Source organism: Equus quagga, chromosome 7 (assembly GCF_021613505.1).
Source record: "Equus quagga isolate Etosha38 chromosome 7, UCLA_HA_Equagga_1.0, whole genome shotgun sequence".
Classification (NCBI taxonomy): Eukaryota; Metazoa; Chordata; class Mammalia; order Perissodactyla; family Equidae; genus Equus; species Equus quagga.
This window is the reverse complement of record NC_060273.1, coordinates 14,832,016-14,853,520: the sequence shown is the minus strand read 5'-3', so window position 1 is coordinate 14,853,520 and position 21,505 is coordinate 14,832,016. Positions and strand designations below refer to the sequence as shown.

At 46.8% G+C, this 21,505-nt stretch overlaps 1 protein-coding gene across 1 annotated transcript in view; it reads right to left on the bottom strand.

Moving 5' to 3' along the window:
* VPS35L (VPS35 endosomal protein sorting factor like) overlaps positions 1 to 21,505 on the bottom strand; it is a 110,780-nt gene that overhangs the window by 77,990 nt on the left and 11,285 nt on the right. The window contains exons 4-8 of the mRNA XM_046666205.1: positions 20,807 to 20,929; positions 18,239 to 18,263; positions 15,684 to 15,760; positions 12,366 to 12,494; positions 5,851 to 5,935 (exon numbers count right to left, since the gene is read on the bottom strand). Coding sequence (XP_046522161.1) covers positions 5,851 to 5,935; positions 12,366 to 12,494; positions 15,684 to 15,760; positions 18,239 to 18,263; positions 20,807 to 20,929 — 439 coding nt within the window. The remainder of the gene's footprint in view (positions 1 to 5,850; positions 5,936 to 12,365; positions 12,495 to 15,683; positions 15,761 to 18,238; positions 18,264 to 20,806; positions 20,930 to 21,505) is intronic.

Sequence of the window (21,505 nt, the reverse complement as noted above, 5' to 3'; positions counted from 1 at the left end):
GTTAGCTGCCAACACACAGAAACTGGGAGAATTCACATTAAAAACTGGATTTCCTGCGTCTTCACATACTATGTGCCAAAAACGGCCCATATCCCTATAGGATAAAAATGAGCTAGAACAGACTAGTAGCTGCCCCTGAAATGGCAAATATACTATTCAGTTTGCCACAGTCTCCACTGATCCCTACTACCTCTCATCAACAACCTGCTTCACTTATTTATGTGATTCACCTGGTCCTAGAAGCATTGTGATTTGAGATTTGATACAATGCAAGTTGTACGAGGGCAGAGATTTGTGTGTTTTGTCCGCTGACACATCCCCAGGACTAGATCAGTGCCTGGCATATAGTGGGCGCTTAATCTTTGCTGGATGGATAGGTGAACATATTCTAGGTTGTGTGGGTCACAGGTCACTATCGCAACTCCTCAACTCTACAGTTGTAGCTCAAAAGCAGCCACAGACAAAAGTCAATACATGAATGTGGTTGTGTTCCAGGAAAACTTTATTTCCAAAAATAAGTGGGCAGTCTGGACTTGGTTTACAGGCTAACCCCTAACCTAGCACAAAAAGATTTATTCTGTGCACATATTTTGGAAAATGCTATCAATATTCGAGGGATAAAAATTATAGTTCCATTCATTTCTGGATCCTCCCAAATCACCTTTCATGTCAAAAGTATTTCCCTGTGCTCATCTTTTCCCCCATAACCCCATCATTCAGGGCAGTGAAGAACCTTACACCTTGTCCACACAGGGAAAAAGAGACAGGACGGTTATAAGGACCATTTCTGGTCAAAGAACGTAAGATCCAGTGACATCATCAAGAGACAACATGATGCCAGAATTATGTGCAGGAAGCCAGCCAAGCAAAGAGGAGCCACACAGGCCTCTCCCCTAGTGTGGACCACTTCCATTACCATCACGTCAAGACACCTGTTGCAAACGTACATTCCTGGGGCCCCCTCAGAGATAGTGGAAAAGAGGATCTTGCGGGGTGAGGACTAGGAATATGAATTTTGAATAACTGTGCTGGGAATCGTTATCCACACTCAAGTGTGAGAACCACTGATTTAGGCAGGCACCATGGGTCTCTGAGCTAAGACTTGCCTTGGGTGTGGGGATCGCTAGAAACTGCAAAAAGCCTTGCTCCCTGCTCCAGTGATTCTCAACCGTGGCTGAACACTCAGAGCTCCTAGGCCGCCTGTGAGTATGCGGACGGCTGTGTCCATCCTCAGAGGTCTTGATGCGAATGGTCTGGGGTGATGCACGACCCTCTGGAATGGTTTTAGAGCTCCCCAGGTATGCAGCCAAGGATGAGAAGCACGGCTCCAAACCATCAACTCAGTTCAGAAGTTCCCAGGGAGCCTCAGGGAAGCAGCCCCAGTTGTCAAAGCCACCTGCCTCTGTCACTGGGCAGAAAGTGTTTGGTCACCTGCAGCCACAGCTGCTGCCGAGGGGCCTCCTCCGAGATGAGCAGACAGAACCCCCCCGCATCGGGGCTGCACGCATTCTGACCCCAGGCCATCACAGCAAGCCCAGCTGGGCATAACTTCTCACTCCTGTGGTGTGCGGACAGGCCTTAAGAGCACAAATGTCTTTACTTCCTCTGCAAAAAGCTTGCCATCTCTCTCAAACTAGCTTTCTTAAAAAGAAAACAAAAAACCAAACTACTTTTTATATTCACCTTCATATTCTAAGGGGCCTTTAACTATAAAATCACTTTTGGCCAAATAAGTTTGGTGAATTTTTCTTCCTTTGTGAAGTTAGCGGACAACAGTTTTGACAATAATACCCAATCCTAGATTTACCTCCTTTCTCGATTCACGTTCTTATGAATTAAGGACACTAAAACAGACAAGCAACGACAGTGCTAAGAGCTAACATTTTCTGGGCATGCACTTAGTGCCAGGCACTGTTCAGAGTCGTTGACACTGACTCTGCCCGCAAGCTCTGCCACACAGCTCTGCAGGCCTCTGGACACGCAGGCGTGGGACGCAGGCAGGGGCTCCAGAGCCCAGCTCCGTGCTCGCTGCCTCTCCCAAAATGACAGTCCAGCATGCATCTTCCCGCTGCTGATGCCCAGGCATGTCCCACACCCTGCCCAGCAACATGCTCCAACCCTTGGTCAGTCATGTCAACAACCAGTGGACACCTGCCCCTGTACCATCGCGCACCTTTCTACGGAGCAGAGAGTAATGGCGATGCTTGCAAGATGGGCCCAGCACCCCGAGTTTCCACCCACGCACGGCTGAGTTCCACTCTTGTTTAAAAAGTGGAACCTGCTCATCAGGCCAAAGCATGAAGTCTCCTAAACCAGCAAACACAGCCTGCCCCAGACCTGAGGAATGTTATCCACAATAGATTCAGACAACAGCACTGCTGGGAAGACCACCCAAAGTGGGGAAGGGGGTAGCTGCTGAAAGCAGGGAGCTCACCTGAATGCTCGGTTTTGAATAGGAAAAGCATTCCCACGGTTCTAACTCAAAAAGGCTGTGAAGGTAGTGAACGAGGTCTCTCTCCCAGCCCGTCCCCATCCACACCCTCTGCAGGTTTCCACTTTTCTTAGCTTCTTGGGTATGCTTCTAATGCTTCTTTAGGCAAACACAAGCGAATATGAACAAGCATTCCAATTTTTCCTCCCTCCTTACACAAAACAGAGCACACTCTATAGCCAGTCTGCAGCTTGACTCTGTCACGTGACGACACCCCCGGAGATCTCCCTGGCGGAGCACAGAGCCCATCCTCACTCTCAGAGGCCTCCTGGTGCTCCAACAGACACATGTATCATCATCTATTTAACTGGTGCCCTACTGAGGGCCACTTGGGTTCTAATCTTCTGGAATCACAAATGGAATGAATTCCCAGAGGTGAAGTTGCTGGATTAAAGGAATACAAATTTATAATTTTCAAGGAGAGGAGAGATTCCCCCGTGAGCCAAGTAGAAGAAAAATAAAGCAAGTGCTCTGACTGTGCAGAGAACTCACTTTGAGTCCCAGCTCTGCCACTCACTACCCTTGCAACCCTGGGCAAGCTACTTTACTCTCTGTGCGTCAGGCTCCTCATCCATGAAATGGGCACAATTACAGACCCAACCTCACAGGGGGCTGTCACGAAGACGACGTGACTTACTATTCTAAAGCACCTGGGTCAGGCCCAAGGACATTATTTGTTGAGGGTTTATTACCGTTATTCTCAACTCCCAGCCCGGCTAATTTCTGCGACACAGCAAGGAGGCAGGCATCTGCACCGCATCCCAGCTTGCTGAGGTATGGGCCTGGGACGCCACCAGCAGAGGCTGCAGAAGGACTGCCCAAAATCCTCGCAAGGTTAACGTCTGGATCGAGCCAGGCCTGCAGGCTAGAAACTGGATCTTATCGGTGTCCCCAAGCTAGTCTTGCTCAGGGATGCTGACTCATGCAAAAGAAACTTGCAGGAGGCTGGCGAGGGAACCCAGGAGGCCAAGGTGTTAATTCACCACAAGAAACAGAACTGTCAGGAGAACCAGATACAGGCAGGGGCCTCTTTCCCTGACTGACGTCCTCGCTCCCTGAAGGCAAGCTGTGTATGAGGACAAGGCGAGGCCCAAGGAGCGTGTGACTTGATACCTATTCTGAGGCCCAATGCATCCATCCATTCTGGATCACTTCTCCCATCTCCACCACCTCCCTGGGTCCATGCCACCCTCATTCCTCACCTAAAGGGCTACAATGGCCTCTTATCTGGGCTGCCTGCTCCACCCTCACCCTACAGTCTAATCCCAACCCAGCAGCCAGAGAGAGCCCATTAAAACCCAAATCAGATCGTGTGTCTTCTCTGCTTAACACCCCTGGTGGCTCCTCATGCCCTCAGGGTCAGAGCCCAAGTCCTTCCAATGTCCAAGACTCTGGCCATGTCAGCTCCTGTGCCACCAACCCCTTGCTCACCCGACTCCAGCCACCCTGGCCTTTCAGTTCTCCAAACCTGCCAGACCTGCTCCCACCTCAGGGTCTTTGCACTGGCTGTTCCTTGGCCTAACCCAGCCCCATGTTGCCAGCATGTGGCTCATCTCTCCCCTCCTTCAAGTCCTTGCTCACAACTCCCCTTCTCAGCGAGGCCTCCTCTGACCACCCTATTTAGAAGCACAGCCCGCCCCCACTCCTGCCTGCTTCCCTCAATTCCCCTCACCCCGCTGTTTTATTTTTCCTCCATATCCCCAATCACCATTTAACATACAACCAGGTTTACTTCTTTGTTCTGTAAATCCTCTCTTACCAGCCTGTAAGCCCACAAAGTCAGGGATTTTTGTCTCTAATTTGCTGACACATCCTCTGTGCCCAGCAGAGTGCCTGACGCCCCCTCTCCAGGTCATCTGAACCCACAGGTCCTGTCTTTTAGCTGGGATATCTCTTCTTTTAGCCCAGCTGGCTCCCATTCCCCTTGCTTCTGGCCACTGCATCACCTTTCTTCTTCTGGGGTGACCCAGGCCCAGACCACCTGCATATTTCATCCCTGATGCCATGACTGGCTCAGGGACCGACACGTGATCCCAGCCAGGCCAACGGGATGGGATCCCAGGACTTCGGTTGGAATGCATGGAAAAAGAAACTCTTCCTTGTCCTGGGACTAGTGGCAGCAAAGCTGACAGAAGCTGAGGACGCCTTGTGGCGCCTGAGAATGAAGCCAACCCAAGGGAGAGCACTAGAAAAAGCCAAGGTCCTGAAGACATCGTTTGAATTCCTGAAGCCAGCTGTACCCGAAACCAGAAACTACCCCTGGACTTTTCAAAATAAACCAATAAATACCCGCTTTTCCAAGACTAGTACGAATTGGATTTTCTATCACTTCTTCTAACTAATATACTCAGGTCTCCGGTCACCTGTGCAGAAATAAATGGGTCTCTCCGAGTGACAGTTTGTTTTCTGACACATGAGATCTTTCAGTGGGTTACAGACAAGACTTGCCGGGTTGGCAGCCCATTGGTCGTTCCTCAGTAAGACAGCGAATGTGTGTTCTGATCTCCTATGTGTCCGGCTCTCAGAAGACAACTGGTTCCCAGTTCTTATGGGCACCTCGACGCTAGACATCACGTACAGCCTAGAGGGCTGCGTGGTTTGGGCAAACTGTTAATGGCATGATGCTCTGGCCACTGACCACCGCCAAGTAGCACAGAGGCCTCTTGTTTCTCGAGAGGAGCTCCAGGTTATCCTCTTCAGTCTAGACCCCTCTGCTGGGCCCCCAAAGATCATTCTGCCTGAGGGCTGGAGCGTGGGACAAGCAGCAGCCACTCTGATACAGGAAGACCTCATAGGAGCTGCAGCCGTCACCCAGGAAGGAGAGGGGCGTGGATTGGACTAAGGTTTTAACAGTGAAGACGGAGAAAAATGGACACAACGGGGAGAGATTTCGGAGGCTGAACTGAAGAACCTGGTGATAGACTGGACATGGGGCAATGGGTGGGGAGAATCTCAGATTTCCCACTGGGGTAATGGGGTACATTCCCCGACACATAAACCCACTGAAGGTACGGAAGGGGCTGGTAAGAGATGCCAAGTTCAGTTCTGAACAAAGCGAGTTCCAGATGCCATGAGATGGCGACGGACCCGAGCTGGTTTAGACCAGACGTGTGCCCCCCGAGCCACTTCACTCGCTCACTTTACTTACCTACCAGAAGGTTAGAAAAAAATCTAATTTAAGACTCTTTCAAAAACAGCACCTTTGTTAATGAGCATGGGGGGAAGGGGCGGGGCTGGTCTCTCTCATGGTTTACCTAATTACTTAAACCGCCATGGAGCCTAGCTTAAAGCAACTCTGCCGCCCAACTTCTGGCACAGCAAACGTATTTCCTAAGTCTACGTAGACCGACTCCACTTACCAAATGTATCAAGGATGTCGGTGATGAGGACAAATTTGCTTGGGTAGAACTGAATAACGCTTGTGTCCGAAAGAAGCTTCGAGCACTAGAACAAGAGAAGAGAAAATTTACTGTTGTGTTTGACTTGATTGGAACGCTCCAGGCCTGGAAACCTAAGGATTCCTGCACAAAAGTGCCAGCGCTTTCCACGGACCAAGCATGTGCTAGACACTGGAGAGAGAAAGATGCGCAAAACCACAGCACCTTCAACAAAGGGAGCCAGAGGCTGCTCCCGACAGAGCCTCTTTCGGAAGGCACTGCCACCTCCCTCCAGGAAGGCCACAGGACTGAGGAACCTTAGCCAGAAGGGTCTCTGTTCATACAGTGCACCAGGGTCACACCGAAAGCCACGGAGGGAAGTCAATGACACCTCGCCCTCCAGGGGCTTGCAGACGACTCAATCCTTGTTCCAACTGCTCTTCAGCATGGCTTCCTCTGGTTTATTTCAGGATGGTCTCGATTCTTAAACGCTCTTTTCCAGGAAATGACCCCGTAAGTAAATCTCCAGGGTTTCTTACACGAGCATCTGTTATTGATTCTCACTCCCATATTCCCCTCGAAAACGAACAGGGCAAGCTTCGAGTACCTGTTTCTCTGGAACTATGACCTTCGACGCTGGGAACGTTTCGGCTTTGCAGGGAATTGCTCAATCCCTATAGTGTCACTCGTGCCAGAAGGCCATCGACATGCTCAGGACTCTTAAGGAAGACTGCAGCCACACACAGCAGCCCAAACACCCCAGATTAAGTCATCTTTTATAATCAGAAACAGAAAACCTACTTCTATTTTGAAGAACTACATTTAATGCGTCCAAGTCTTCACAAATTCAAAAGTCTGCATAAGGAACTAAATCACCCTGCCATACTTTGTCATTCCAGTGGCTCTCAGATAAACATCACTTAAAAATAAAAAAACATTTGGACATTTAGAAAGGGTCCTTTAATACGCATTTCCAACGGCAGAGAACGGTTCGAAAGTTTATCCGATAAAGAGTCAGGCTGACACTTTGGCGTTGTTACCCAATCTAAAGTCTTCAATTCACCAAGTTTCTCCTTAGTATTACAGTCTAAAAGTAAACAACGTGTCTAATTTGTGAAACATCCTCTCACAGTCCAAATGTTACTGGGGGTGGAGGCGGAGGGGTGAGGGGAACGTAAGCTGTGAAAACAATGGTGTTGACACCAACGTGGCATTTGGATGGACCTAGAACTCCATTTCCTGATGCCTTGCTTTGTGTTTTTCAAATGCCCTTTATGAGAGCTCCAACTTAAACAACACCCCCGTGAGATTTCAGGGCTTGGAGAAGACAAACAACTCGGAATCCTAGAGACTGTTGAGAGTACACAGCTCTCGGTTCCCAGGGATGTGACATCTCCCCAGCTCCTACCCAGGGCCCCTCGGAGATGAGCGGCTGCCCGCTGGTGAGGTGAGAGAGAGGGAATTCAAACAGAAGACTGCAAATTAAACACAGCTGGTGCTGCGCAACATCTGTGCACTGATTTTCCCCCAAGCTGGTGTCACAGAACATAGGTTTTACGAAGGATAACAGGAAGCAGAAGTTTTCTAATCCATAGTTAAAGTCATCATAATCTTATAAATCGGAGTTAGCTATTAAATCGCTATTTTCAAGATTCTAGTTTTTTGAAGCTTTGGTGAGGTTTCCTCAACTTGTCCTGTAAGAATCAGGCACCCCAGGGTGCGTGTTAAAAAACAGATTCCCTGCTCGACTCCAGACCTCCAGCCCAGGCAGCAGGGAAGCAGTATTTTCAACGAGGGCTCCAGGGATGGTGGCACTGAAACCAGCCTGGGACCCACGGGGCTCGTGATAGCCACAATCCGCAGCACACTCTGAATGGACTGAGCCTTCTGTAAACCAGGTGTTCTCCGCTTCGGAACCATCAAGGGGGCTTTTAACAATGACGGCAGCTGGGGCCCACTCCCAGAGACTCTGATTAAACTGGTCTGGGGTGCAGCTTGTACTCACATTTTTTAAAGCTCCCATGTGATTCTAATGTGCAGCCGAGGCAGAGAACCATTGTCACACACGTTTCCTGAACAACTGACGGATAAATTACTCTGCTTGAAATACCTGCTATCAAACTTATTAATGTGGCTGGAAAAATACAAAAAGGATTTTTTCATTTATTTCCAATTAGCAATATTCTAGAAGGACACTAGCAGTTTCTAAAATTAAGTTAGGGTTAAAAAGGAATCTGAATAGCCAAAGCAAATGTATAAATTAAAAGATAATCTATGGCTGAGTACTAAGGAAGAATGAATGGATGGATGAAAGGAAGCAGAATAATTAATCAGAGGACAATTATTACCCAAGATATATGAGAAAAAATCTGAAAAATTGTGAAAATTAATAAAGGGAAATCTTATTTAAAATGGAGGCAGGAGGCCAGAAGGGGGAGCTCCCATGCAGTACCACTCGAGGTCAACTACAGGAAAGATAGTCCATTACAGACCCCAAAGGAAGAAGTCCTCAACAGGAGGGATTGTTAACTACGGGAAGAAATGTACACTGCATCCCAAGCAGAAATCCACTAGCCTAGCAGCTAGCCAATGAGAGCGTGTCATCACCCTGAACTCCCACTTTACTCCTATGGACTTTCCTTCAAAACAACCCATCCCAACTTCCTCCTTTTTCTCTGTAAAATACCCTTCCTCTTCCTTGTTTGTTAGATTTGCATATGGTCCGCCACAGCACACACATCCCAAACTGCAATTCTTTGGCTATTCTCGAATAAACTCGTTTTGAATAAACTAGCTGTTTTATTTTTAAGGTTGACAAAAATCAATAAGAAAAATACAAATAACATAATGGAAAAATGAGCAAAAGGAATCAACAAAAGGCATTTTACAGAAAAGAAAACTGTAATGGCCAATAAACATGTTAAAAGATGCTCCATCTTATTATAATCAGGGAACTGCAAATTAAAACCACAATAAAATATGATTTTATTACCTCCCAAATTGGGGAGATTAAAATAGAAAGTCTGCTCATACCAAATGTTGGTAGGATGCTGAACAGCACAGACCCTCACACTTCCACTGCTGCTACGAGAAGACACTGGCACAGCTACTGTGCAAAATAATCTGGCACCATCCAGTAAGGATGAAGAGGCACACACCCTAGACCTGAGCAATTCCACTCTTAGGGATGGGCCTTCATCTAGAGAAAGGCCAGCAGACACGTCCAAGAGTGTGCACACAACATCGTTCACAATAACGAAAAAAGAAAAAGAATAACAAAGAACCAGATGCCCATCAACAGAAGGAATGATACAGAATTTATGCATCAGTGGACTAACTATTGTTAAGCTGGTAAATCTCTCCAACTGATCTGCAGGGTCAATGCAACCCCTATCAAAATCCTACAAGATTGGGGGGGGGAGGGGGCACTGAAATTGACAAGATGATCCTAAAAATCATATGGAAATGCAAAGGACCCAGAATAGCCAAAACAATTTTAAAAAAGAAGAACAAAGTTAAAAGATTTACACCACCCAGTTTCAAAACTGACCATAAAGCTACAGTAATCAGGACAGTGTGATTGGCAGTGTACTGGCATAAGGACAGACTTACAGAGCTATGGAACAGACTTGAGAGACCGGAAATAAATCCTTATACTTATGATCAACTGACTTTTGACAAAGGTGCCAAGATAATTCAATTGGGAAAAGACAGTCTTTTCAACAAATGCTGCTAAGAAAATTGGATATCCACGTGCAAAAAAAAAAAAAAAGCTTAGACCCTTATACCACACACAAAAATTAATTCAAAACGAAGCACAGACCTAGATATAAGAGTTAAAACTATAAAACTTTTAGAGGAAAACAGAAAAAAATTCTCATGACCTTGGGTTGGGCAAACAGTCTTAGACACAACTCCAAAAATAAGCCAAAAAAGAGACAACTGACAAATTGGACTTTATTAAAATTAAAAATTTCTATACTTCAAAAGACACTCTTATGAAAATGAAAAAACAAGCCACAGACTAGGAGAACATCCATGGATCATGTTTGATAAAGAACTTGTATCAAGGATATATAAAGAATTGCTACAACTCAACAAGAAGATAAACCACCTGATTTTAAAAAAGGAGAAGTGTTGAATAGACATTCACTAAAGAATATAAAAATGGCCAATAAGCATATGAAAAGATGCTCAACATCATTAGTCAGTAGGGATGCACAAATTAAACTACAGTGAGACACCACTTCAAACCCACTAGGATGGCTATAATCAAAAAGACAACAAGGCGTGTTGGAAAAGATGTGGGATAACTGGAATGCTGGTGGGAATACAAATGGCGCCACCATTTTGGAAAGCAGTTTGGCCATTTCTCAAAAAGTTAAACATAAGCTTACCACGCAACTGAGCAATTCCACTCCTAGGAATCTACCCAAGAAAAATGCTAATGTTCACAGTAGCATTATTCATAACAGCCAGAGTGGAAACAGCCCAAATGTCCATCAACTTGTTAATGGAGAAGTAAAATGTGGTTATCCACACAATGGAATACTATTCAGCAGTAAAAAGTATAAAGTACTGATACTACAATATGGACGAACTCAAAAACACTGCTAAGCAAAAGAAGCCAGATACAAAAGATTATACATTCAATGATCCCATGTCCAGGAAATGTCGAAGAAAGGCAAACTTATAGAGCCAGAAAGCACATCAGTGGTTTTCTGGGGCTGGAAGTGGCAAAAGAGTTTGACTGCAAACAGGCTTAAGGGAATTTGGCAGGGGTATGAAAATGTTCTAAAAGAGGATTGTGTAATAGTTGCACAACTCTATAAACTTACTAAAACTCACTGAATTGTACACTTACAATGGTGGATTTTAGGATATGTAAAATATATCTCAATAAAGCGACAAAGCAAAACTAAACCGAAAAGACCTACCGCAGAGCAAATAAAGTGAACCGCACTCATTCCCCCCACTCTGCACCTGGGCTATCATTTGCGGATAAAGACGGCTGTCTTTAAAGGACAGTCGGCCCTTGCTCTCCACGGGTTCCACATCCACAGATTCAACCAACAGCGCCCACGATGGCTGCGTCTGTACCCAACACATACAGACTTTATTTGCTTGTCATTATTCCCCAAACAGCACAGTATACTAACCATCTACATGGGTTTACATTGTATTAAGTATTATAAGAAACCCAGAGATGGCTTAAAGCATACAGGAGGATGCACATTCTATGCCATTTTACATAAGGGACTTGAGCACCCTCGGATTTTGGTATCCGTGGGGGTCCTAGAACCAAGCCCCTGCGGATACCGAGGGACGACGGACCGCATTGAAAGTAAAACAATTCCTATTAACCAGATGTGGAGTTAATTAAACACTTTCCTGGTTATTTTCTTTGAGAAGACATGAATCAAATCTCCTCCAGATGTAAAACTCTTAGAAGTCACAGTTCTATACTACAATATGGAGAGATGTTGCCAATAAAAATATTGTGAAGAAGTGCTTGTTGGTTTAGATATTTCTCACTTGAGCCACTCAGCAAGCAGCCCCTCATGTGCATCCAGGATGAGAGGCCCCCTTCTTCAAGAGTATCTACTTTGAAAACTAACAACCGTGATCGAAGAGAAATGGGCTTGGGTTTGCCCGTCTCATCAAACACATAAAACAGCACCTGCCAGACCAACTGTCATCTGAAAAGACTTCCAGTACCCGGCGTAGAGTCTTTCAGACTCTCTTCAGTCTCTCTCGAGAGAAGCAGGTGAGAAAACAAACGTCCCATTGCCATGACACTGAACGAGAATGGCATCTGTCCTTTTCAACTAAAATAGCTGTTCAGAAATTAACGGTGCTCTGAAAATCCGAATGCTTACATCATTCCTTTTACAGTGCACTTCTGGCCATGGTTTGCCAAGATGATCTTAAGAGTCAAGAAATAAAATAAGATGTTTTTCTTACAGAACTAGCTTCTGTGATCCAAGAGTTTTCATTAACAAAGAGGATTCAACAAATGTCCCTCTCCTAACACTGTAAACATGTCTTCTTGGTCCCGCAATTATGCAGAATAGGACTCAAAAATGCATGTATCAGGGACACACAACCATCAGCTCCACACATACAATGATCTGGTCAAGGAAATCCAAAAGACAGTTGTTCAATCTTTAGTCTACATAAATCATAAATACATCAGGGTTGTACCGGGGCCAATGAACTATACAACCCAGAGGCACCATTAATTCTGTAATTTAGGGTGAATTTCCTGGAATTGGCCAGTGCACAACCTGTGCAGCTGCACATGGTGGCCCTGGATTAGCCATCTCATGAACACACAGATTTGTAATCATGGCCTTTCACAGGAAGTATGTGAAAATGAAACAGAGGAAAAAAATAGGGTAAGACCCTGAAGGCAGGCCTCTGAAAACCCTAATTATCTACAAAGGAGTTTTACATAGGAAATTCTGAAAGAAAAAAAGAAAAACACTAGAACTGACCTGGATGACTATTTTTAGAGCCTTCACTTTCTGGTCTGAGGCCCAGGCGTCTTTCAGAGACTGGTTGAGCTCCTCTATGCGGTTCACGTAATCCTGCTGAGTCAAATTCAATAGCTCCTTTTGGGATCCCTGTGGGCACAAAGGAGGAGGATGTAGGCACAAAAGGAAAAACATTGTGGGACCACTGCCCCCAGGAACGACACTCAGTGTCAGCTGAGCACCAGCTCTAAGTTTCCCTCACCCCCACAAGGATTGCTAGTTTTGTCTTGGGATGAAAGAGGTTCTCTGAGTTTTCTGCAGCGACAGACAGCATGCAGTGACTGAGGCAAGCCAGCCCTAAGCCAAAGCCCAGCTCAGCCTCCTAGCAGCAGGACGGTTCTGCGTGAGCTGCTTCCTCCCGGAGCCTCGTCCGTGCACATGGATAACAAGACTCACCTTACTCAGCAAACTGTTACTGGGGCCTGCAGTGCGCCAGGCATGATAGACCAGATGCTCGAGACACAAGGCGAGCAAGAAGACGTTACTCCTGCGCTACTGGAGTTTAAGGTACAGAGGCCGAGACGGATGTTCACACAAACTGAGATAAGTGCTCAGGAGGAGACAACAAAGACACACATCGCACTCAGCAAACTGGAGGTGCCCATTGTTTCACGTACCACTAAGGAAAAAAAAATGCTGATCGCTGACAGGCAGCAACTGAGAGACACTGCCCAATTCCAGGGATATTCAAATATAGCGGAGGGGCCAGCCCAGTGGCCTAGTGGTTAAGTTTGTGCACTCTGCTTCAGTGGCCCAGAATTCGTGGGTTCAGATCCTGGGTGCAGACCTACACACTGCTTGTCAAGCCACGCTGTGGCAGCATCCCACATACACAGTAGAGGAAGACTGGCAGATGTTAGCTCAGGGACAATCTTCCTCAAGTGAAAAAAAAAAGAGGAAGATTGGCAACAGATGTTAGCTCAGGGCCAATCTTCCTCACCAAAAAAAAAAAAAATTTTTTTTAAATGTAGGGGGAAAGGTTCATCTTAGAACGGAAGAAATACAGTCACAAAGGAATGGACTCTAGACTGGTGGTCAAGAATGCTTTCTTGGAGGAAGTGACGCTTGAGACAAACTCTCACTGGTGTACAGGAGTTAGCCAGTCAATGGGAGGTGTTAACTAGACCAGGGAGAAAGCATTTGGGACAGAGAGCAGACCACAGCGAAAACCTGGGGCAGAGGACATTGAGATGATCACACGGCTGAAATAACAACGTATGTAAAGATAGCACAGCCCCTGGCACACGGGACATGGTCGTTAACACCGGCTATGGTCAAGGTGCTATTTACACAGCTCATAGGAGTGAGGGTCACGCTAATCTGCACGAGGAGCCCAGGAACCAAATCATTTTTATAGGAACATTCCCTGGAATGTAAGTGAAGAATTCTTTATTAAAGAAATACAAGTAGAAGGTTCAGGAAATTTGGACTGTGAGATAGGGTCCTCCCTGCCCCTCTGCAGTAGGAGGAGCCACGTGACTAGTTTGGGCAAATGGACTGTGAGCAGAGTGGCGTGTGTCCCCTCTGGAGGGAGGAACTGAAAAGTGACCCTTTCTTCCGCTCTGCTGTGACAAGCCTGGAAGCCATCTGTTGAGGTGGCAGCATCATGAGATGCTGGTGTGTCTGCCACCTGCACCAGATGAGTAACGTGAGGAAGAAATAAACCTTTGCTATATTAAGCCACTGAAACATGAGAGTTCATTTGTCACCACAGCATAGCCTAGCCTTAACCCTGACAGATACTCTACGTTAACCTGGAAGCCACAGGGCAGCCGTCCGCTGCTGTGAGCAGGGAGAAGCAAGGAAACCAGCCTGCAGGGAGAAAATGGGGCACTAGAAAGAGACAGTGACTAGAGTCTACATGGATCTGAGAGAGACAGAGGACAGCTGACAGGCTTCTGGGTGGTTCTGCAGTTCCTGGTTCCAGGCCACTGTGCCCTTGGCTTCAGGGTAGTGCCCCTGCCGCCTGCGCTACAGTCCCCAATTTCAACTTGAGCCAGTTCAAGCGACTTTCAGATACTCAGACTTTGATTAAAACCCTCAGGAACTCCCTTCCTACCAGCCAAGGCTGGCGATGCCAGGCAGCCTGAGGCTCTTGGGCAGCTTAATTCAACATGTGTCCTTTCTGAATTGAGAAGACAGACCTTGGACTATCAGACTCTGCTGAGCACCCAAGAGCTCTGGTCTCAGAGCGGGGAGGACCCTGAACCCCAGGGCAAGATGCAGGAGAGCAAAGGCAACCCCATGAGATGGCCCTTTGTGGATTTCGAAGCAGCCCCATGGTCCACACAACTCTAGTGTTCATCCCCTTTTTTAGATGACGGAATGCGTATAGGAAAGGTGAGCCCCCCAGGGCACCCTTTTAATAAGCAGTCGAGCTGAGGCCTCTAGACTCAGGAGGGTGACGGTGACAGCAGCTGAGGCTTGCAGGGGATGTAACATGTGCCGGGACTGTTCTAAGCTCTCCCTCTACATTAACTCACTTAACGCCTGTAACAATCCTAAGAGGCAGGGACTATGCAGCACCCCCATTTTACAAAGAAGTAAACTGAGGCACAGGCCTGTCAAGCACCTTGCCCCAAATCACAGAATTACCAAACGCTAGAGCCAGGATTCAAACCCAGGCAGTCTGGCTCTCACCCATGACGCTGTGCTGCTTCTCTGCAGAGTATTCCAGAGGACACAAACCCTCCGGTCTCCAGGGGCCGGGTTAGTAATGTCAGGGAGGAGCGTGCAACCCGGACAGTGCATGCCCTGCTTAAATGCAAGAATGTGGGTCCACAAGTATCAGGTGGATTTCAAGAGAAGCCAGAAATCTGGATTAATATGTTAAATTTACGAATTTTTAAGAGTTGGCAAATGAGTCGTGTTTTTTATAAGCACGTGCAGGCCAATTAAGAGATTCCCATGGGCCACATCCAGCCAGCAGAGCAGCCGTGTGCAGCCCCTGCAGAAGTGTCTGATCCTTATACTACGCAAGAGGGTTCCCAGGGAGGTGGCTCCAGTTGGCTTTTACAGTTAGATCCTGTCCCCAGACGACCCGGCTTGCTCAGGCATCAGTGAGAAAAGATGCCTTCAAAACCCAGCCCATGGCAGGCTCCTGCGAGCTCGGCCAACTGCACCGCTGGCATCTTTCCCTGGATCAGTCGGTGCCTCAGGAGGACCGAGCACAATGCTCAGCTCCAGAATTAATCACAGAGCAGCCAGTGAGACTGATCTCACTTGGCAGAAGAAACAAGAGCACGGCTCCTCCCCGGGCTCAGCACATGACCTCCTCACCTCCTCAAAGTCATCCAGCTCCTCCAGCCTGGTCCGAACCTTCTCCGACATTGCGGATGTGGCGGTCCCGGCTTTGCCTAAACAGAAGGGATTCATGTCACACAGGTGGCTTTCCTGTCACCAATACCCCCACAGGAAGGCATCTTTCCCTCTACACTTCATCATGAATAAAGAGGCCAGGGAACAATTTTATTGCAGAAAACTCTCCAAGATTTTGAAAGCAATGTCCTTAGTAACCAGAGCTCCATCGGAAACATTTCTGCTTAGAAGCTGCCCCTGGGAGCACAGCCTGCCAACCTCAAAAACATTCCACTACACTCGATATTTACAAACTTTTCACTGCATCATTTGTTTAATCCCAAAGAAAGACAGTCCAGATAAGGATGCCAAAAATCCTTCATTTAATTGTTTTCCACGAACAAAAGGGCCTCTCAGGCTCATACTCACAGTGTAGAATTGTACCCTTATCCTAGCAAAACAACACTCTCACTGTCTGCCCCGGAGCGGGAAACACTAGGGCTTCAAAGCCCTCTCTTCAAGCAGACAAGGCTAGCTGTGCCTCCTTCCATCATCTGGCAGCACAACTCTCTCCATCGGCAAGGACCGGCGGAGAGAGATGAAGGCGAGGACTCCAGGCCGGGGGCCAGCCACAGGGCAAGGCTATCTGTCCAGCTGGCTGGTGCTCGCCAATGTCTCCTATTTCAGAACACTTTCCCCTTCTTAAGGGGGCTTCTCTTCTAGAGCTGAGGTCCCTTTACTCCTGCCTACCAAACTCACTCTTGAGGTTTATCTTTTAAGGCACTGGTTTCTCAGCTAGCACTGACTCACAGACATGTCTGGGGTCCCCCGAGAGCACGGCACTACTATTTACTTACTAACCACTGCTAAAGTGGAGAAGTTTCCAAATAATCTACCTTTTTTTTTAACTTTGTTTCTACTTTTTCCTTCCTTTTGAAATACATATAGAACACGCATACGTGTACATTTTAACAGATCGTTACAAGACCTTTGTAACCACTGCCCATATTGTCTTGCTTCTTTTATTCACCACTAACTCTAGTTCATGAAATTTACCCATGTTGTTGCACAGAGCTGAAGTTCACTCATTTTCACTGCTGTTTAGCATTTTCCATTGTGTGGACACGCCACAATTTATTTCTTATTCTACCGTCGATGGATGTTTGGGCCGTTTCCTCTTTGGGGCTCCTAAGAACAATGCTGCTGTGCACATTTCTGAGCATGTCTCCTGATTCATATATGCATGCATTTCTTGAGGGCAGTGCTTCTCAACTTTTAAAGGGATCATTGGAGGATGTGTTAACATGCAGATTCTGATTTTCAGTAGGTTGGGGGCAGGTCCTGAGATTCTGTATTTCTAATGAGCTCCCAGGTGATACCAATGCTGCCAGTCCTTGGACCACATGTTAAGAAACATGCATTTGGGCTGAGTCGGAAAAACACTTTTTGTAAAGAGACAAATAAAGCTATTTAGGTTTTGCAAGTCATAGAGTATCTGTCGCAACTACTCAACCCTGCCATTGCAGCACAAAAGCATTCCTAGACAATATGTAAACAAACTGCCATGGTTGTGTTCCAATAAAACTTTATTTACCAAATCAAACAGTGGGCCAGATTTGGCCTGCAGAACATAGTTTGCCAATTTCTGATCTTGGGTATATCCTATGGTTGGCCCACATTCAATTTTAATAGATAATTCCAAAATGCTTTACACACTGGTTGTGTCATTTTACACTACCACCAACAATGTATGAGAGTTCCTACTGGTCTACATTCTCACCAGCAAGTGCTATCATCAATCTTTTTGATTTTCTAAACTGGTGGATATGCAATGCTATGATTTACTTTTTATGGTTTGCGGGTCAAAGTTAAGCCCATAACAAAAATCCTTCCACTCTCTTGATTTCTTTTGTGCTGTCTCAACCTGCAGAGAATGGGGGGAGAGTTGCAGCTGCCATACCAGCAACATGCACATAAACCAAGGCCATGCTCATGTGCACCCCAGTGGTATGTGAGTCACTTCTGAATCATCCAGGAGCTTCAAAAAAGAAATTCTTGGACCCTATTCCTCAGCACAACCCATCTGACACACCTTGGTCCAGAGCTTCTCACCATGTGTCTCAGCAGAAGAAATGGAGAACTGCTGTGTTTGGGGACCGGTGGCCACTAAGACTGAGTGTGTGACTTCCCTCACTAGCATATCTGCATTTTCACAAAAGGAAAAGGCTTAAGGCAGAGGAAAAGATCTCTGAAAAGAAGAATGTCAACCATTGCCCAGCTGGTGAGGAGGCGCTGAGAGGGGGAAACCACAGCTTGCTCTGTAACTCTAAAATCTAGGAGCGAGCTCATGCTTTAGTCCTGCCAACCGATTTTTTCATTCATCATCTAATATGTATTTCAATTCTACTAAGTCTATATAGAATCTAGGAAATAATAGCTTCAACTGAATTAATCGTCAGGATTACACACTACATTCTAAAATTATATTAAAGGTAATGGGAGAATTCCCCATCAAAACAGTAACGATGAAAACTCACCTTTTTCTGATCCCATAAACAGATTCTGTAGAGGCAAAAAAAAAATGGTTAACATTTTTTAAAACTTATTGGAATCTATGACAAAAAAACTTTATACTTAAATTATTATTCATGTAGCAGTAAGATAATATGTTCCATCATCTTCCAACAAGCGATTTACTTATCCAAATGAAAAACAAATAGTTATTCAACGGAGGAAAAGACAGGTCCCTAAAGACTCCTGGAGATTCAGACTCTTCTCAATTCAGGACTCTCAAGGTGAGCCAACAAACTGGAAAATTTTGATGACAATGGAGTCACACGAGCCTTTACCTTACTCTCAATCAGGGTTTCACAGCCTCGGCCCTACTGACATGACAGGCTGGAAAATTCTGCTGTCGGGGGGCCGTCCTGTGCGCTGCAGGAGGTTCAGCAGCATCCCTGGCCTCTACTCACTGGATGCCACAGCACCCTCACAGCTGTGACAACCAAAAATGTCTCCAGGCTCTGTCACATGTCCCCTGGGGAGTAAAATTACTCCTGGTTGAGAATCACTTCTCTAAATTGACTCGGTGCATTCAGAATAAGAATATTAAACAGTCCATCAATTCTGCCTGCCATTCTCCTCCACAAGCACACGCCCCGGGAGGAGGAGGAGAGGAGAGGTGTCGGGGCTGAGCCTTCCCAGCTGCTGCCGAGTTCATCCCACCCTCCCGACTCACGCATGGCCCCGATTTCTGATGGGCACACTGTCCCACTTCCCAGCTTCCCTTGCATCTGTGTATGGCCCGTGACTACCTTCAACACAAACATAACTGGACGTGTTGACGGGGACTCCGGGAAGTCTCCTTAAATGAGAAAAGGTGTCCCCTACTTTCCCCCTTCCTCCTTCTAACAACCTGGACATGAGGTGACCCTGAACACGGCAGGGCATCGAGAGAGAGAGCTGGGGGCTGGCCCAGCAGCGCAGCGGTTAAGTGCGCACATTCCACTTAGGTGGCCTGGGGTTCGCTGGTTCGGATCCCGGGTGCAGACATGGCACCACTTGGCGAAAGCCATGCTGTGGCAGGCATCCCACGTATAAAGTAGAGGAAGATGGGCATGGATGTTAGTCAGGGCCAGCCTTCCTCAGCAAAAAGAGGAGGATTGGCAGCAGTTAGCTCAGGGCTAATCTTCCTCAAAAAAGAATATAAAAAAATAAATAAATAAAAGACAGACAGAGCCAGATCCCTGAAGATTCTGGAGCTGCCATAGCAGCCCTGGACCACCCAGCTCTTGTTTACGTCATCAGGGAGGGCTTGCGTTCTAAGCCAGTGAACCAGTCCTCAATACAAGGGGCACTAACCGGCTCTCCCTGGCTGGTCCCAGCTCTCCTGAGCCGCTCACTGAGCGACTGGCCACCTGGAGGCTAACTCTCTACTTGCTACGTGCCCCCAGGCACAAGCCAACGACTTGGCCTAGCCGGCCCCTAGAGAAACAGTGAACTTCCAGCTCTGGCAGAAAACCCGGCTGTGCCGGACTCTGAGTCACAGTAGGAAGTAAAGCTTCATGGGGTGGCGCTCTCCCCACCTCACGACTCCAACCTCCAGCAGAGACAGGGCTCCACTGTTCCACTTCTTCCTCTGAACTGTGCCACACCCGATTCTTAACACATTTTTTTGAGCAACCAATCAGCACGTTTTCTCCCAACAACACTGACATAACAGGTGAAACTTATAGAGCCCAGGAGTTGGGGCAACATAACCGTGATATTGTGATTTATGATAAGAAATATAAATTCAGTCTTCCTTGAGTTCCGGCCCAGAGCTCCTAAAACTCTTGGAACTTCCTTAAGGGATAAGAGCGATAAAGGCATCTTTTGTTAGGTTAACCAAGTGACTTTTGGAAAGTGCCTAAGGCTGGGGGCTGGCTGTGATTAGAGGTCTGGAACCTTCAGCCAGCCAACCAACCAACTGCGGGGAGAGGGGCTGGAGGCTGACTGATCACCAATGGCAGATGAGTTAATCACGCCTATGTAAGGAAGTCTCCACGAAAACCCAAAAGGATGGGGCTCAGAGAGCCTCCAGGTTGGGGAACCAGAACACATCCACGTGCTGCCGTGCTGGACCCCAAACTCCACGGGGACAGAGGCTCCTTTGTCTGGGACCTCACTCTGTGTATCTCTTCATCTGGCTGCTGAGTCATATCCTTTACGATCCTCTGTAATAAACCAGTAACCCAGTGAGTAAACTGGTTTCCTGAGTTCTGTGAGCCATTCTGGCAAATTAATCGAACCCACAGAGGGGTCGTTGGAACCTCTGATTTGTAGCCAGTCGGTGAGAAGCACAGGTGACAACCGGGACTTGTGACTGGCATCCGAGGTGGCGGGCAGCCTCCTAGGACGGAACGCTTACCCTGTGGAATCTGACGCCATCTGCAGGTAGACAGTGTCAGAATGGAGTTGAACTGCAGGACACCAGCTAGTGTGGGAGAATTGCTTCGTGTGGGGGAAAAACCCGCACATTGGAACTGGGTGCAGAATCATAAAAACAAAAAGAAATGGCTACTCAATCTGAAGTAGAGCCTGGGAGAAAAGTGCACCGTACTCACGATGGAGAGCTTTTCTGTGGTAGTGTACCGGGCAAGGATTTCTCCTCGCTTGCTGGCCCAAGGCTCAAAATCGGATCCTATGATGGAGTTATCCTCTCTCTCACGTTTCTTTCTGGAACTGTCCTGAGGAAAGGCAAGACAATCTCTTCAGCAGCACTATCGTTTTAATCTTGAGAAAAAGTGCAAGTAAACATGGGACTACAGTTGATAACATGGTACTGTTTAATGGAAAATTGCTGAGAGGAGAAATTAAATGTTCTCACCTCAAAAAAAAAAAGAGGTAAATCTGTGAGGTGATGAATGTGTTAACTCAACGGGGGGAATCTTTTCATAATGTGTATGTATATCAAATCATCACGCTGTACACTTTAAATATCTTACAATTTCATTTGTCAATTATACCTCAATAAAGCTAAAAAAAAAACTATAAGCAGAAGACAGTCCCTCATTGCAGAATAAAACAGATCTGTCAACGGTTTCCTATGATAAAAAATTCTTCAGTCTGATTCACCACAAATGGCCAATAAATATATCAAAAGATGCTCAAAGTCATTAAGAATCAAGGAAAGGGGACCGGCCCAGTGGCGCAGCAGTTAGGTGTGCACGTTCTGCTTCAGCAGCCTGGGGTTTGCTGGTTCGGATCCTGGATGCGGACATGGCGCCACTTGGCAAGCCACGCTGGGGCAGGCGCCCCACACA